At 35.8% G+C, this 17,830-nt stretch overlaps 1 protein-coding gene and 1 long non-coding RNA gene across 2 annotated transcripts; both read left to right on the forward strand.

The window, feature by feature from the left end:
• The first annotated feature begins 56 nt into the window (after window positions 1–56).
• On the forward strand, window positions 57–3,726 carry LOC117333101 (fatty acid-binding protein, adipocyte-like). Its single transcript, XM_033892234.1, has 4 exons — window positions 57–913; window positions 1,682–1,851; window positions 2,717–2,845; window positions 3,156–3,726. The coding sequence occupies exons 1-4, from the start codon at window positions 802–804 to the stop codon at window positions 3,207–3,209; spliced, it is 465 nt and encodes a 154-aa protein (XP_033748125.1). The 5' UTR covers window positions 57–801; the 3' UTR covers window positions 3,210–3,726.
• Window positions 3,727–7,809: 4,083 nt separating this feature from the next.
• LOC117333102 lies at window positions 7,810–12,575 on the forward strand. Its single transcript, XR_004533828.1, has 4 exons — window positions 7,810–7,955; window positions 10,199–10,370; window positions 11,183–11,311; window positions 11,604–12,575. It is a non-coding gene; the product is annotated as an uncharacterized LOC117333102 (long non-coding RNA).
• The last annotated feature ends 5,255 nt before the right edge of the window (window positions 12,576–17,830 follow it).

The raw sequence follows: 17,830 nt of genomic DNA on the forward strand, positions 1-17,830 counted from the left end.
ACATGTGATGCCACTTCCTCCATGAAAATGGCACATTATTTCTAAATTAAATGTCAACGCGCGATGAAAGGCGTTTTCCTCAACAGATAATGTATAGATAAACAATGTTGTAATATATAAGTTTGTCCTAAAACTAAAAGTTGTGTTTTGTTATGGTGAGACTGAGAAATATTCTTCAGGAAATTTAGGTTGTCCTTGGATTTTACTTGCTGACGGCAGTGTTTTTGTTCGCAGGATTATTATTTCAGCTAAATTAATAAATAAATAAAAAAGGTAAAATGAGAATGGAAGCTTTAAAGTGTTCCCTAAGCCACTGGACCACTATCTCATAGGAAAACCTTAACACCTGTATAAAAATGTGCATGGATGTATTGAGTAATAGCGATAGGTACACGTCGATATATTACGCAAAAAGAGTAAAATCTAAATGGAAGTATCGAAATATTACCCGATATGTACGGTATGGCCCTGTCGTCCAAACAGACGGTAATTTATTGATCTGTCATCCCGAGTCATTTCGACTGCTTTTAACAGTTCAATGCTTAATTGAAATGCCGTCTTAAAACCTCTATCATTATACCTACACTGTACATATAAAACCCTTCTTTGTGTCTCATGCAGGCATTTCACAATCTGACACTTCTCCTGAACTCGAACTGGAACGACAGGTAATATACAACACAATTACATGACTTGTGAGGAAACTAAAATAGATGTAACTGTAAACGTCGGACGACATGCTCGTTTACCCACGGCTCTCATTCAATTTCGTAAGGTAGACACTTCTATAGGAATAAAAAGATGGCAAGCGCCTCGGACGTAGCTGCAGATCTAGAGACGATTAAGCAGAAATTTGTTGGAAAATGGAAGCTTACAAAAAGTGAAGGACTGGACGAATATCTGAAATTCTTAGGTATGATGTATACATATTGGTTTGAGATATCTCATCCTATAGTTGCCATGAGAGTAATCGGTCGGTTGTTTTAACTACATGCACACTCTATACGTATCTGTGAACGCTAATGCTATCTGTGATAGGTTCGCATTTTCTTATTCTTCAATGATATTTTACTGATCGTCAAGACAAGTCCTCTATATTGACCTCTCGGTGTACTCTGGGATTCACGCTATGCAATACACGTCAGGCTTCAGTAGCCGTGATGGTGTCAAAATAGGACCATAGAAATATACTGTGGGTATTCTACCCTCTGACTCCGATCTATGTCCATATTAATAACAATATCCGACCACTATGTATGGTCAGATATTAGCACATGATAGATAGGGACCCATTGGAATTTTTTTGTCTATTCTTACTTATATAGTAATTTTGTGTCTCTTAAACAGTAATGATAAACAGTAATATAATCGGATCATAGTTTGTTTACACAAGTATAGGTAGGTCAGGGCAGGAACATTTCAAAATTGTTGATATACTATTATGTCCATTATAAACTGGGATGGCTTTTATAGAATTATTATCCAAGTCTGGGGTATGCATGTTCATGGGGTTACATTCATACCAGTTTATATAATCAGACAGTTACATGTCGTATCCCGTATCTCCAGACGTTGATGAGCTACATCATAAAACACCAAACAGGTGTAATGCAATCGTCGATTTTCATCACGTTTGAAATCTCAGCGATCCGTTTTTATACCATTGTCCGATTTATTCCAGGATTAAACTTCGTATTCAGGAAGTTGGCCGCGGCAGCTAGTTGTACCGTGGAGATTTCTGTAGAAGAAGACAAGATCTGCTTTATTACTCATGGACCCAAGACCTCTACCGAAGTCTTCAGTCTTAACACAGAATGGGAGTTAAAGGATCCCGTAGGAAACGATATTACGGTGGGCAAACTTATCATTCCATACAATAACTTCCTCACGAAATTGCTTTGCTGGTGTCATTTTTAGATTTGAAGGCCAATGACATTGGTAATATATGAAATAATATCTTGGGATAAAATCTAATTACTGTTTGCAAACAAGAGATAGAGTTTTTTTTTTTTTTTACATCAGACACCGAGATCGATGTTGTCATTTTTATTCTAGATTCTTAACCAATCAATCATGATATCTCGGGGAACTGAAGAACTTCGGAAATCAAAAGAGATGAGTCTGAACATTGCCGGAAAGTTTCCATTGAAATTCCCTCGTGTTATGGTATAAGATAAAATGTTAATGTGTATTTTCTTTACTGGTTTGGAGCTTTCAAATTATTTCGTTGGTACAAACTTTCGTTGTTAGTCCCTTAGTCTCTCAACATCAACATCGAATAGTAGAACCGCGTCTTACTTTGTAAATATGTGATTTGTTCACATACATGTACATTCATCTCAAGCTTTTAGTAAATGTAGGTTTGAAGTTGAAATTCTGGTCTTATGTCACATTATTTCAAATCGAAATTGTTAAAAGACAGTATTTATTACTAATGAGAATCTATTACTGAATCATTCATCCGTGTTACTGTATAACGTACAACGTTGGTGAGTACTTCTTTTTGTGGTTTGGAGCTTTCAAATCATTTCGTTTATGAAACCGTTCATGGTTAGTAAATACTAAAATAACCATTATATCAAAACAATTTATTACTAAACCGCAATTTGATTAAAGTACGTATTAAATGAAGATATGAAAAACTAAATCATATCAGGTCGAGTTAAACTTCTTCTATTGCTTCTATTGACGGAAATGCTGATTCGTTTCTACACAGGCTATAGTGACTTTTGAGGGCGGCATGTTGGTTAACAACTCCAAACCAAGAGGAAACTCCAAGGCGAAGAAAACTAAAGTCACCAGGGAAATCTGTGTGGGGGCTGCAGGGAAGGTTGAGATGGTTATGGTAGGTCAAGGTCACTCAATATTAAATCAATTAATAGAAAGGACCTCTCAATATTATATACATATATTATATCTTTATTGCTTTATTTAAATTGTATTGAAAATCATGTTAATTCTTATTCTAACCAACACTGGTACTTGTATTATAATTTGATGTCTAGTTATGCACAGTGATAATTTCCTTAAATGTAAGCATTTGGTTTTCGTTTGCTATGATCCAGGTCTATCCATTTTATAGTAAATATCTAAGGCAAACATTAACATTGTGTTGATACTGTTGTGACATTGGCGATCTATTTTCTGTTACACAGACAGTGAACGCTGAGGCATTGGTGATGAAGAGGTATTTTGATAAACAACCATGATTTTGATGTACAGATGTGATTATTCCCTTTTGGATAACGGTACCGGTAGCGAAATGTAAAAGTCTTAAAGGGCGTCTAGGAACTAGTGAAGTTATCAGAAGAAATACCGCCTATTGTATAAATATATGTACACATCTCGTAGACGGATGTTGAGTACGTGGTAGTAGTATGTAGAGATTGCATTAGAATGTTTGGTTCATGCCCGGCTTAATGATTAAAACCGCTCCACATACCTGAATCCCATTTTGTTGCGATCTGATATATCTGGTTGGTGCTGAACTTTCATCAAAATGCTACAAGCTTTGTTGTACCATGTAACCAGATCATTGTTGAATCAACTCGACATATGCGACATAGCCGAGGATATCTCAAAAGACCTGAACTGGACACAGTGTTGCAAGTTTGTTCCCCTCTTCACATGCTAACGCTTCTAAAATTTAAATGGGTATCAAAGAGCACTGCCTGTCGGAAATAAACGGTACTAATCCAGTTTAAGTGATTAAAAAAATCAATACGGTATGCTGTGTTGTGGGAGTGTTTTTTTCTGCTTTTTATAAGAAAGTGTTTGCAATCAATTGAATTTACTTTTATTGTTTTAAGGTCATTTACCTGTCGTGTTTCGTCCATCGTTGTCCCATTTCCGCCGTGCGTCATGCGTAAACTTTGACTTTCATAACGCAACCTGTCCTTACGGGTCGTCTATATAGGAAAATAATGTTGAATTCCAAACACGAATAAGTATATACCGTACGAAAATGGTCATGGAATATACCAACATGTTTCAATAATAATTTGTTGTGGATGCTTACAGTTCCTTCTATAAAGTTACTTAAGGAATGGAATTATTTTTTCAACATTCATCAGGTCATAACAACATTTGCTTCTGGACACATTGCATCAATCGCATTAGAAGACTATAACAACATTGGATTAATGTAAATATTACATGCATCGCGTTTATCTAACAAATACGAGGAAAAAGAAGAAATAAGACGGCGGAGAGTACTACCCGTTGTAACGCGGTCCTCGACATCATTTTTACCAATGCTTTCAAGCATACTGAATGTGAAGATTTTATGATAAGATGTAGCATGGAATAATTCCAAGTCACAAAAATAATCAAATCTGAAAACTAGCCATGCTGGTATGCTCACAAGTGTCTATAGCACACGATGTTTGACCAGATTTGACTTTATGTACGTATAAACATTTCGTTTTTTAGGTGTAAAAAAGGTAAAAATTTAGGTCAAATTTGTCTTGGAATAGGTTTTGATGACTACACTGACAGATAGTTACCCACAGCTGACCAGAAGCACATTAATGGAAAATAGATTCTTAGTGAGATTTTACTAATGTGGTGTGAATATGAAAGTTATCATTCTCTCTGCTGCAAGAGTCTTTGTAGTTAGATAAAAGTTTTGGCCCATGAGTCTGCTGACATTCTAAATGGAACGGATATATAAACGTTCCAAGGATTTATATCAGAATAATTCGCAGTTCCCTGGATCGTTTTGGTTTATCTTTCTTGAATTTGGGTAACTTAAATTTATTTGTTTTATTATAATATATAGATGTTTCTTTTGAATGTATAAAGCAGTGTAATAGCGTGAAATCGAATTGATAGGTTAGATTCACATAACATAAACAAGTAGAATATTGATGTAAGCGAACTGTTGTCAGAAGCAAGTTGTACATGTTTATGATATGGAGACCATTTTGGTGACAGATTAATAGTTATTTCGCCCAGAAAGACGATATTTTGGTGATATGTCATAAAATTGCTGTGTAAAAAGCTTAAATGAAATTTGTCATGCAAAATTTGTTTTACTTGTCCTATATATTATGTATTACAATTTACAATTTTTATTTATTCCGTGTGCATCAGCATATGGGATTAGAATATACATACATATTATAACATATTTCATTATACAAGATGGTGGAGAACACAGCCAGCATAATTCAAAACATAATTAAAATACAGCTCAATGCGTCATAACAATATGACGTCATCGTGGAAAAAACAAACAAAAAACAATAGTATACAAACAAACAATGAGTAACATATAAAAAGATGGTTTTGGAAAGTATAGCGGAAAATATGTCCTCTTAATATTTATGATCAAAGATACCAAAGAAACTGTTCGTATTTTATCTTGAGCTACATCAGCTATTCACAAGCATCCTGAACTTGTAAACAACAAACCAAACAATACATAACGTTATAAAGATGATAAATATGAACAAAATCTATGTAAAAGTAACCCTCTCTTAGCCGTAGCATGAATTGTATATCTTCCAAAATTTCTTAAAGTTTTAATAATGTTGTTAGAGAACAGTTCCGTAATTTTGAAAATGAGTTTCATCTTCAATTCTATTTCTTTCACAAAGAGTACATAGCTTTTCAGACCTAGGGATACTATTGTATGTGCACTCAACCTATATTTAGCTGATATTTGTTTTATATTCAATGTCAGTGGCTTGCTTAGAAAGACCTGTGTAACAAACTGGTCAACAATATGTTTATATATAATACACCTTGAAGAGTTTTCCATATTATTTCTCAATTCTTGCATAAAAATGTCATGTATCCGTTGTTTATAAAGCAACAAAAATATTTTCTATTGAACATATGCTGTGCCAACCATACATCACCGAATCCCGATGAACACAAAATCATGTTTCAAATGAAAAATGCAGTTACAATTCGGGGTTTTTAGCAGTTCTACTAATTCATTATAACAGGCCCTTAATATTCAATTATCGGTCTTCAACCATTTTAACCAGTATTTAACAATAGAAACTTTACGTTGTACATAATATGGAAAACGACCAAGTTCAAAAAAAAAACGTAGAAGTATGAACGTTTTTTTCGCACCCAAAACATATATCAAAAACGACAAATGTAGCTTCTCAATATGTGACGCGTTGTTGAAGTTCAAGACCTCACAACCATAATTTAAAATGCATGATATGTAAGTATCAAATATAATAATTTAGTATTTTCATTTAATATAAACTTCTTTACCTTACGATTGAGGAGATAATAAACCTCTCTGCCTTGTTACTCTGTGCCACTGTAAAGTTCCCGTTATAATTAAAAACCAAACATAACTAACACGACTTATCTACCACCTTTTTAACTTTTCCTCCACATCTCCACTGTTCATTTGATAACAGTCGCTTATTTTTTTCTAAAATCACTATTTTCATTTTATCTACATTTACAGTCAAATTCCAACGCTCCGAATACCTCTTAAAAAGTCAAGCATATTTTGGAGGTCAAAATTATCTTCAGAAAATAACATAGTATCATCTGCATACACAATTAAGAACATGTATGTATTAATTTGTTGAATATGATAACTTTGGCAATTATATTCAAATTATTCTGATCCCATGTCATTGACAAATAAAGAGAACAAAATCGGCGACAAAGATTCCCCTTGGAATAAAACGACCTGTAAGCCGAACATAGGGGACAATTTACCATGCAGTCTTACACAAGACTTGACACTTTCATATAAAGACGTAATAACATTCAGCAAACGTCCCCTTACACATGATTTCCATAGTTTAGACCATAACGTATCTTGCGATATACTATCAAACGCTGTTCTATAGTCGACAAATACACAGTAAAGTCTTTTGTTGCTTTGAAAAGATCAAACTATTAAAACAAAAATTGCGTCTCGGGTACTGCTTTCCGGCTTAAAGTTAAACTGAGCGTCATACACAACACCATCGCTCTTACTCCATTTAAGCAGACGTTTATTCAGAAGGGAGGTTAGCAACCTAGCTATATGACTTAATAATGCAATGCCCCTATAAAAATTAACATCATGTTATCACCTTTCTTGTGCAAAGGAATGATAACTCCTTTCAACCTAACTTTCGGAAAATATCCTTCATGAAATATGGCGTTGAATGATTTTAATAGAAATTTTTCAAACATTTCACTGTATTTTATAAAATATTCATTAAGTACCCCATCTAATCCCGACAACTTACTCCTAGATAATTACTTAATTGAAGTTAACAACTCATCGAGACTGAAATCGTTATCAAGCTCAGAGTAGATACATTCGTTATCTGTTACATGCTCTGTATTTCCAGGGGAAGAAAAACTGAAACATTAAAAATATCTTTGAAATGTTCGTAAAACCAATTTAAGGATAAACATCAAACGTTCTGAGTCTTCAGCTTAGAATTTTCTTTAAAATGATTTTGGATCGTTTTACATGTCACCCTCCATATGAAGATAATTACGTTTCAGCATTGCTCATACATCGTGTACTTTTCTTATGACGAACTAAAACCTCTCTATTACCTGAGAATCTACATGTACATCTATTTTAAGAAAACAGAGCTTTTCTATACACTTTCTGTAAACGTTTTCATTCACTACCCTTGTATGCTACCCTTTTCAACACTAAATATCATTTAACAGACATAGCATTCGTGTAGCTTCTTTGTGTCCGCTCCAATCTTCTGAACTGGAACTGGAACGAAAGGTTACTAGATACATAGACACATCATTGTAACTGGACTCGCGTGGACACTATAAATAGAAACATCATACAACAGCCTACGGCACAAATTCGATTTCGTATTCAGGTATATAGGAAGAAAGTATGGCTGACGCCTCGGACGTAGTTGCTGATCTAGAGACGATTAAACAGACATTTGTTGGAAAATGGAAGCTTACGAAGAGTGAAGGACTGGACGATTATCTGAAATTCTTAGGTATGATGTATGAACGTAGGTATGGATATATTGTATCACATAGATACCATGGGAGGAATATGTTGGTTGTATATACCTGAGGTTGTATCATAACTTATCTGACATAAGCTGTTAGCATGTTCTATAGGTATTTATGTGAACGCTAATCTCTATCACATTTTCGTGTAGGGATTTATCTTCATTACTGTTCATAATTTCGTGTAGAGATTTATCTTTTCATTACTGTTCAGAATTTGTAAATATATATACTGATCGTTCAGAACCACAAATTGTCCTCAATATTGACCTACAGTGGTGAACTTTCCGATTGCTCCTGTGTATTAGAATACACATCATGCTTGAGTAGCTTTATTCCATGCAGCTTTGGTGTCAGAAAATAGGACGCCACGTGTGTGTGTATATTATTGGTATTCTCCCTTCCGATGAATGAGATTGGATGTAAGGTTAATATTGAGATCGAATCCTGATCTAAGTCCATATAATTTACAATACACAGTTCGACAGATACACATGGTTTATCCGTGCAGCTTTGGTGTCAGAAAATAGGACGCCACGCGTGTGTATATAGTATTGGTATTCTCCCCTCCGATGAATGGGATTGGATGTAAGGTTAATATTGAGATCGAATCCTGATCTAAGTCCATATAATTTACAATACACAGTTCGACAGATACACATGGTTTACAATGAGCTGAGGACATTTTAAATATATATTCGATTGTCAATTTCGATTTCAAAATGAGGTATAGTTTCTAACATTTGAGAGACTACTAAAATTCTCACAGATAAAGGTTCTAGATAACATCTATCAATTTAAACTACCACTGATTTTTTTTCACAAAACAAAAACAACAACAAACAAACAAAGGTTGGTAAGTATAAGAATAGACTGTTATATTGTAACTTGTATTTTAAGCGTGACCTTCCGGTTTCCATATCCCGTCACCTTCATCAGGCAAATGACCAGTAAGACGATGCACATTCAGGTGTTAATTATACGCTATTTCAATACAAAATCGACCGATTCTTCGTCTACGTTATGTTCGCTATGAATCGGTCATATAAATAGCATATCAATTATACTTTCACAAGGCTATAGACCACTATTCTAGTGCAATTAACATAAATACTTGATCAATTAACAGTGTGTATTATGGCTAACCATGGGCCTTTCTGTTGACATGTAATTGGTTAAGTTTGTAAATTTCGGCATATCATTAAAAATGCATGTATCAAGAGAACATAAGCAGTCACCAGTATTACACAAAAAAACATGCTATGTTCACAAGTTTATATAGCAAGTATACAGGGCATTCATTTGACCGGATTGTACTCTATTGATAGCAGAAACATTGGTTCTGTTTTGACCTTGAAATGCAAATGTCGATTGTGAATTTTAACACAAATATGACTTATAGAGAGGTATTTCAATTGATAAAATAATATTATCATATACTAACAAAGTACTTTTTTTTTGTATCTCAACATAGTAAGAAGATTTTTTTTGAGACAATTAGATTGTGGAGGGTTTGTTTTCCAGAAATGTGCATGTTTACCTAAAACGAGTTGAGTTATTTTTCCTAAAAACAGTCTTCTTGCCACGTTCAAGGTTCTTAATAGTGTCTAATGAGGACATTTTTGATGACTGAAATGTCCCCCCCCCCCCCCCCCTCATTTGCATTTAAAGGTGAAAAGACATCCAATGTTTATACTTTCATAAGGTCAAATCCGTTAAAAGAAATGTCCCAATTGCGTGCTAATCTATAGATAAAGATTCCAACTATAAGAACACAGGGAGTTCTGTGACCTCAGTTTCCTGGAGAATGCAAACCAGCACTGATAGGGATAGGAGGTTATTAGATGTTGCAGTTGGCTTGCCCAACAACCACGGCAAAACAGGACGAACCATGATGCAAGCTTCCTGAGAAACGTAAACCGCCTCGTTGGGGATAGGAATTTGAGGTTTGCAATAGCCTGAACCGGGTAATATTTCAGAGACTACTCAGCATTTTTTTTAAAGTCTAACCCCGGACAAGATGGTGATTTATTATTTTGTTACATTCTACCTAATATGGCAAAAGAAGGTGGCATGATTCTGTAAGTATATAAGCACCCTAATAAATCGCGGTTAAGTGTTAATAATTACGTAGTACATATATAGTCAGAGGCCATCAGCAGAATTAGGGCCGGAAATCTTTCACATGTCCCTGTCCAGATACTTTATGATAGTTTGATTGTTTCAGGATTCAATTTCGTTGTCCGGAAGCTTGCGGCGACGGCTAGTTCGACTATGGAAATATCCGTGGAAGGGGACAAGATCCACTTAACAACCAGTGGGCCCAAAAGTCTACACACAAATCATGTAACCTCAATACGGAGTTCGAGGACTCTGACCCGTTTGACAATGTTGTAACGGTACGATAGAAAAGTTGTATGTTGAAACGAAACGACGGTCACTTTCGCTCTCGATACCCCTGAGATATTTAACGGCAAAATCGAATGCACACGACTAGCTATTCGATTGGTATCAGGAAATATCCTGACAAATAGCAGAGCTGATGCATTTCTTTTGGAGATGACGGGGGTGACATTGAAGTTCAAACTAGTCAATTTAACGGTAATGGAAGCTCGAGATCACAAGATCAAACAAGTCTTCTTGTGTTAAGCCTAACTGGCTACTGAGCCTTCGTGTTTGCCATGACATAGTCCAGGGTCGTAGCGAGCGAAAGTGAACGTAACCCGTGGAATATCGAGGATCGATTTCGACCTCAAATATGATATAACCTGTCCTTAAATATATTTAAGATATCAATATCATAGATACATTTACCAATTCATCTATTGTCTTACTACTGACACTGTAATGTTGGTTTCTGATTCAATTAAGGAATGAATTTTTTTTTTTTTAACTTCCATGAGGTCATAACAACATAGGCTTCTGGACATATTCCATGAATCGCGTTGGGTTATTTTGATGCCGTAAACATTTAGGAGACCGTGACAACATTGGATTTATGTAAATATAACATGGATCGTGTTCATTTAAAAGAACAGGAGAAAAAAAAATCCGACGGCGGAGAATACTACCTGCGGTAGCACGGTTCCCGGCATTACTACACACTGTGATGAGGCCAATGTTGTTATGAAAAATGAATACAATTTTCGTCAATGCTTTCAAGCATACTGAATGTAAATATTGTGCAATAATGACATATCCACCATTACAGGCTATAGTGACATTTGAATATGGTAGACTGATAACCAACTCCACGCCGAAAGGAAACTCCAAGGCCAAAGCTACAAAGGTCATCCGAGAAATCAGCAAACAGTCTGACGGCAAGGATGAGATGATTATGGTAGGTCAAGGTCACGTGTTAATATTTAAGATTAATAAAAATATATATGCCAAACCACACGTGATTTGATGAAATCTGCATTTTATTCTTTTTCAACAGCGCGTGCACTTATTAGTTAGTAGTTTCTTACAAATGCGTTCGCTTCAAAATGTTAACTTTGACCTTTCTTCTGCTAAAATTCACGAGACATACATGTACTTCGATATCGTTTATCGTAAGCTTTTGTATTCAAACTAGAATCTGGTGATTTTATCTGTTTTAAAACTGTGAATATTATTTTTCTACTAAACAGACAGTGAGTGCTGGGACGGTGGTGATGAAGAGGTTTTTCATGAGACAATGATGTATGGCGACCCAGATGTACGATACCCCTTTGTCGGAAGCGCCTTCAAGTAGCAGATCAAGGAAATCAAAGACTTGAATCTGAATGGCTGACGTGTTACCATTGTATTGTGCGATATTTTGTTGAGACGAGACTCCGTAGACGGAGTAGAATGATATGAACAATTTTGTCTTTAAACGACATGGTCAATCGGGAAAAAACACCACTTGTTTAATATTGACCTTTCTCAACCTGCCGTGATCAAAACATTCCTTAATACGTTTTATAAATTATACTTTGATCATAATTTGGTGATAATTTTCTGTACGTGATAAAAACCAGAGAAATGTATTGTGGCCTCCTAGTAGGTATACTACATTGTTACTTTAGTTTTATATTCCCACTGTTACATTCACTTCGGAAATACAAAATATAATCAGAGAGTGCCGCTTAGCGGAGAGAAATGGTACCTATAAGCAAGTAATCTACATGTAATTCACTATTACACATTATAGTGACAAATGACTTCGGACAGTCAGTTTGACATACTGCCCAGATATATATATAATGTCTTTAACTCTTACTGCCCTTTATGACGATGTTTTCATTCAAGGTGCATATTATTTTTTTTTTTACTTTATTTTCGTTTTTATTAAAAGGATTTATTTATAGAAAAAGTCAAAAAGTTAATATTCGTTCTAAAGTGTATTTTATGATTTTTTTAGTTTCGTGGTCATATAGTATATACTCTGATTTACAATATATGTTCTGTTACTTTGTAGTCACGTGGACCATATTCTTATTCCTGTTAGATTCGTAGAACGCGGACCATCATCAGTTTTCAAACTGTTTCTTTCATCACCAGGAGGGGAGGCAACTGGTCAAACTTATTACAAAGAGTTGTCCTTCTTTACATTGACGAAGTCTTATCGAGGGCAAAGACAAATGTGTTTTACTTCTTCCTACCAAAGAAGTTCCGACAACATTTAGGGTCATTTGATCAGTTTGATGACATGAAATTCGTGTTTGTAGCATACACCTTCATTAATGTTAAACCATGTTTCTTGTTTCTATTAGAATATATGGTTATTTTGTTACTTTTATATTTTCAAACAAGATTTCATCTTTTTTTTTTAAACTTGAAACATATGTATACGCTGTCTTCCAAACAGTTACAGATTTACAGGACAAGGTTTTATCAGTAAAAGTAAAACCTGTTCATCTACCATGTAATAAATATTGTACAATTGTATTATGTTGTTGTTTTGATATCTTGTGTGGGTAGATGAAGACGATGGGAACGTTTTACGGTCGACATGATCTTACTCAGATTTGACCTAGATTTGAATGTCGGGTGTCGTCGCTGAAGGAGAAGACGCTTATTCTTTCGCTACACCTGGTCTTATTATCCGTGTCAACCTTTATTTACTTTGATATGTCGAACTCTGATGATTGGAAGACCTTTCCTAACTCCAACGTAAAAATATAGTTCCGTGAGTTAAAATCTATAAAAAAAACATAACTCGATTACCTCCAATGATCGGATACCTCAAAGTATTATATATTATATAAATGAGGCTGGTCTGACCCCTGGGGCCAGAGGGGCGGGGCCCCAACAAGGGAAACTTTGGTGAATTCTTGCTTAGAAACCCTACTCCATCTTAACCCTTGGGTGAATTACAACCAATTTGGTGTGAAACATCATTGGAGGAGGGCGATCATATTTTATATGAATGAGGCTGGTATGAACCCTAGGGCCAGAGGGGCGGGGCTCCAAAAAGGGAAACTTTGGTGAATTTTTGCTTTAAAACCCTACTCCGTCTTAACCTTTGGGTGGATGGCAACCAAATTTGGTGTGAAACATCATTGGAGGAGGGCATTATATTTTATATGAATGAGGCTGGTATGAACCCTAGGGTCAGAGGGGCAAGGCCCAAAAAGGGAAACTTTGGTGATTTTTTGCTTTAAATCCTACTTCTCCTTAACCCTTCGGTGGATTACAACTAAATTTGGTGTGAAATATCATTTGGGGAGGGCAATCATATTTTATATAAATGAGGCAGGTCTGATCCCTTTGGCCACAGTGGAAGGGCCCCGAAGGGGGAACTTTGGTGAATAATTGCTTTAAAACCCTACTCCTCTTTAACCCTTAGTTGGATTACATCCAAATTTGGTTTGAAACATTATAAGGGGACGGTTATCACAATTTGTATAAATGAGGCTTGTGTGGCCACTGGGGACAGAGGGGCGAGGCCCCAAAAGGAGAACTTAGCAAAACTTGTTTTAAAATCGTACTCCTTCTTAATGCCTTTATTGATTACAACCAAATTTGGTTTGAAACATCTTAAGGGAACAGCAATCATAATTTATATAAATGAGACAGGTCTGAGCCCTGGGGAAAGAAGGATGGGGCGCCCAAAAGGATCACTAAGGTTAAATATTGCTTTAAAATGCTACTCCTCTTGTAATACCTTAATTGATTACAACAATATTTAGTATGAAACATCATTGAGGAGAGGAAATCCCTAATTGATATAAATGAGGCCTGTCCCACCTATTGGGACAGAGGGGCATGTCCCAAAAATGGGAAATTTTGCTCTAAGATGCTGCTCCTCCTTTAAGCCAAAATGGATAAAAACCAGATTTGATCCGAAACATAACTGGCTGCATATAAATAATTTATGGTAATGATGCTGGATTGAGGGGGGGTGTCCCTGCTGTAAGTGTTTGTCAGATGACCGTTAAGGCCCATGGGCCTCTTGTTATCCTTACGTGATGTTTCTCTCTCAATGTTTTATCTATGTATTTAGCTACCATGTTATTATTATCACGGCATGGTTCTTATCGATGTCTGGTATAACTGTAGTGGAATCGGTAGAGATCTTCGTTTACATGTATATAGCATGTGCTGGGTCACGGAATGTGACGTCAGCATGGACTATTAGCTATACGTGTGTATACAATGTAAGCGGTATGAACGGTAATCTGGAAATATCTCACAGTCTATTCAATACATATTTTAAATAATTACGTCTTACATAATTAATGTTCACTGCCTGATCTGCAGATTGTGCATTTACATTATAGTATACTAGTTGTACGTGGACTTTACCCTGGAGGAAAATCGTTTCTATTGTTGAGACTATGCCACCAGAATATGTACAAAACGAGAGACATTTTGCAGAAGGGAGAGTCGAAAACACAGCAAACATAAGTCTGTATGTAACGCTAGCCTGACTACGATCTATGTAAGCACAAGTTAAGTGCCTACAGGTGAGACATCTAATAACTCGATCTTTTAAAAAACAAAACAAATTCCCTGCGCCCAAAACGAGAGAATATAAATAATTACCTACAAATCTGATATGTTTTATATGTATTTTATAAACACATGTTCCATTATAACAGTCTTTCAGCTTACCACTAAATGACCTTACAGACCTTAGTCAATTAATATCATCATCAGTACAGTCAAATCAGGATTGTCTGAAGATTTCATTGTTGAACATTTCAAAATAACGAGAACAATAAACCTTACAGATGTCTCCAATTTAATACACGATTTAGCTTTCAACGTTACACAATGATGAGAGCTTAATAAATAATTCCCTTCAACCGTCTGTAGATTCTGTACTAACAAACGAGACCCAGGAGAACAAACAGCTATATCATTTAGTTTAGCCTAACCGTCTGTAGATTCTGTACTAACAAACGAGTCCCAGGAGAACAAACAGCTATATCATTTAGTTTAGCCTAACCGTCTGTAGATTCTGTACTAACAAACGAGTCCCAGGAGAACAAACAGCTATATCATTTAGTTTAGCCTAACCGTCTGTAGATTCTGTACTAACAGCTATATCATTTAGTTTAGCCTAACCGTCTGTAGATTCTGTACTAACAAACGAGTCCCAGGAGAACAAACAAACTATATCATTTAGTTTAGCCTAACCGTCTGTAGATTCTGTACTAACAAACGAGTCCCAGGAGAACAAACAAACTATATCATTTAGTTTAGCCTAACCGTCTGTAGATTATGTACTAACAAACGAGTCCCAGGAGAACAAACAACTATATCATTTAGTTTAGCCTAACCGTCTGTAGATTCTGTACTAACAAACGAGTCCCAGGAGAACAAACAACTATATCATTTAGTTTAGCCTAACCGTCTGTAGATTCTGTACTAACAAACGAGTCCCAGGAGAACAAACAACTATATCATTTAGTTTAGCCTTACCGAATGTAAGTCTCGATATGTATAAATTGTTATTATCGTGTGTGTTTGTGTTAAGGAGGACGCTACCAGCCTGTGATCAGTGTTAATATGATCTTATCCTTCTGGGAAATAGTCTCGTACCTCTCGTCTTTACATGATCTTTAGATCACTAACTATACATTTGTTTACGACGATGTACATTTTAAAACAGGGACATGAAGCAATGGGATTTTACTCACTTAAACATAGGAGGGGTAATCTCTAATACGGCCAATGTTAACATCGACTGAAGGATGTAACTGATCGTGATCTTAATAGTATTTAATGACCTTGTTTACAAACACGTCTTTGATAAAATACTGACCTGTTACAGGTAGCTTCAGCAGACTCGCGCTGGATGTTATTGATGATGTACATGTAGTTGGCCAAATCTACTGTCATAATATGCCTATAGTTATACGAAGTTGTGTGACAATCGATACAGACATAACGAGACTCATTTGAATTCCCTAAGCTAATTTCCATTTGTCACTAGGGACAGTTTCAACTGAATTCATTTGTTATATATCTATAGCACAGTCGGATGAAAAACAAGAATATCGACATACATGTATATGTAATAGATAAACCACGATTCCAACTCAAAGTCGATCAAACGAGGTCACAGCAGATATAAATGTTCCTGGAGTCCCTCGAAAAAGCAAAATGAGAATACGACCAGGTGCTCCGGGAGAGTAAGCTTGCTTCATCGATGACGTCATCCATCCTGAACTGAATGAAATTAACACTTTGTCAATGTGTCTGCTGTAAGATATTCAACAATAGACATTTATGAAATTGAGTCACTGTGACCTACATTTTGACTATTGGTTATATTTTTCAATTGGTTTTATTTTCAACACATCAATGCATCATAATTACAAAGACAGATTAAAAAAATATTAAATTTCGTCAAAATTGAGCCAATCAGGAAAATACCACCCAATCTGCCCCCTCATAACTCGAAATAGCCTCTGACCTGACCTTTATTTCAAGTCATATCATGAAAAAATAAAACTGCCCAAATTGGCACCCCTTCTTTATAATAACCTGGAAGATTGAATAAAGTTGATTATTAAAGCAGGATCACAGTTCTTCATTTGTTTTTCGAAAATATTTCAATTTAGACAAAATACTCTTATTCACATCAATTAATGTAAAAATCTCACATAAGGAGACAATATTTTATGTCCTACTTACTACACACACATTGTACACATGACTTTGTGAACTACATGTAGCACATATTACACACAGTACAAATACATGTTATACATTTCACACACATACTGTAAAAATCAAGTTAATATGATTTGTACGATTGGGACGTAAATTGCAATATTGGATTGTTGGTTCATATTACCACCGATACTGGTGGCTGTTGGTTCATATTACCACCGATACTGGTCGCTGTTGGTACATATTACCACCGATACTGGTCGCTGTTGGTACATATTACCACCGATACTGGTCGCTGTTTGTACATATTACCACCGATACTGGTCGCTGTTGGTACATATTACCACCGATACTGGTCGCTGTTGGTTCATATTACCACCGATACTGGTCGCTGTTGGTACATATTACCACCGATACTGGTCGCTGTTGGTTCATATTACCACCGATACTGGTCGCTGTTGGTTCATATTACCACCGATACTGGTCGCTGTTGGTACATATTACCACCGATACTGGTCGCTGTTGGTACATATTACCACCGATACTGGTCGCTGTTGGTACATATTACCACCGATACTGGTCGCTATTTGTCTTTCTACATTTTCCTTTACCTTTACTTCCTTTAACCAGAAAAAGTACATTGTGACAAGCACCTGTGGGGATTTGTACTTTAAATTACATATCTACCCGATCTTATTGAGATGAATAGCGTCTAATTAAGCTCTATTATCACTGTTCAGTAGTGATCTGGTGAGTAGACTGTTTA

Source organism: Pecten maximus, chromosome 8 (genome assembly GCF_902652985.1).
Source record: "Pecten maximus chromosome 8, xPecMax1.1, whole genome shotgun sequence".
NCBI classification, from domain to species: Eukaryota; Metazoa; Mollusca; class Bivalvia; order Pectinida; family Pectinidae; genus Pecten; species Pecten maximus.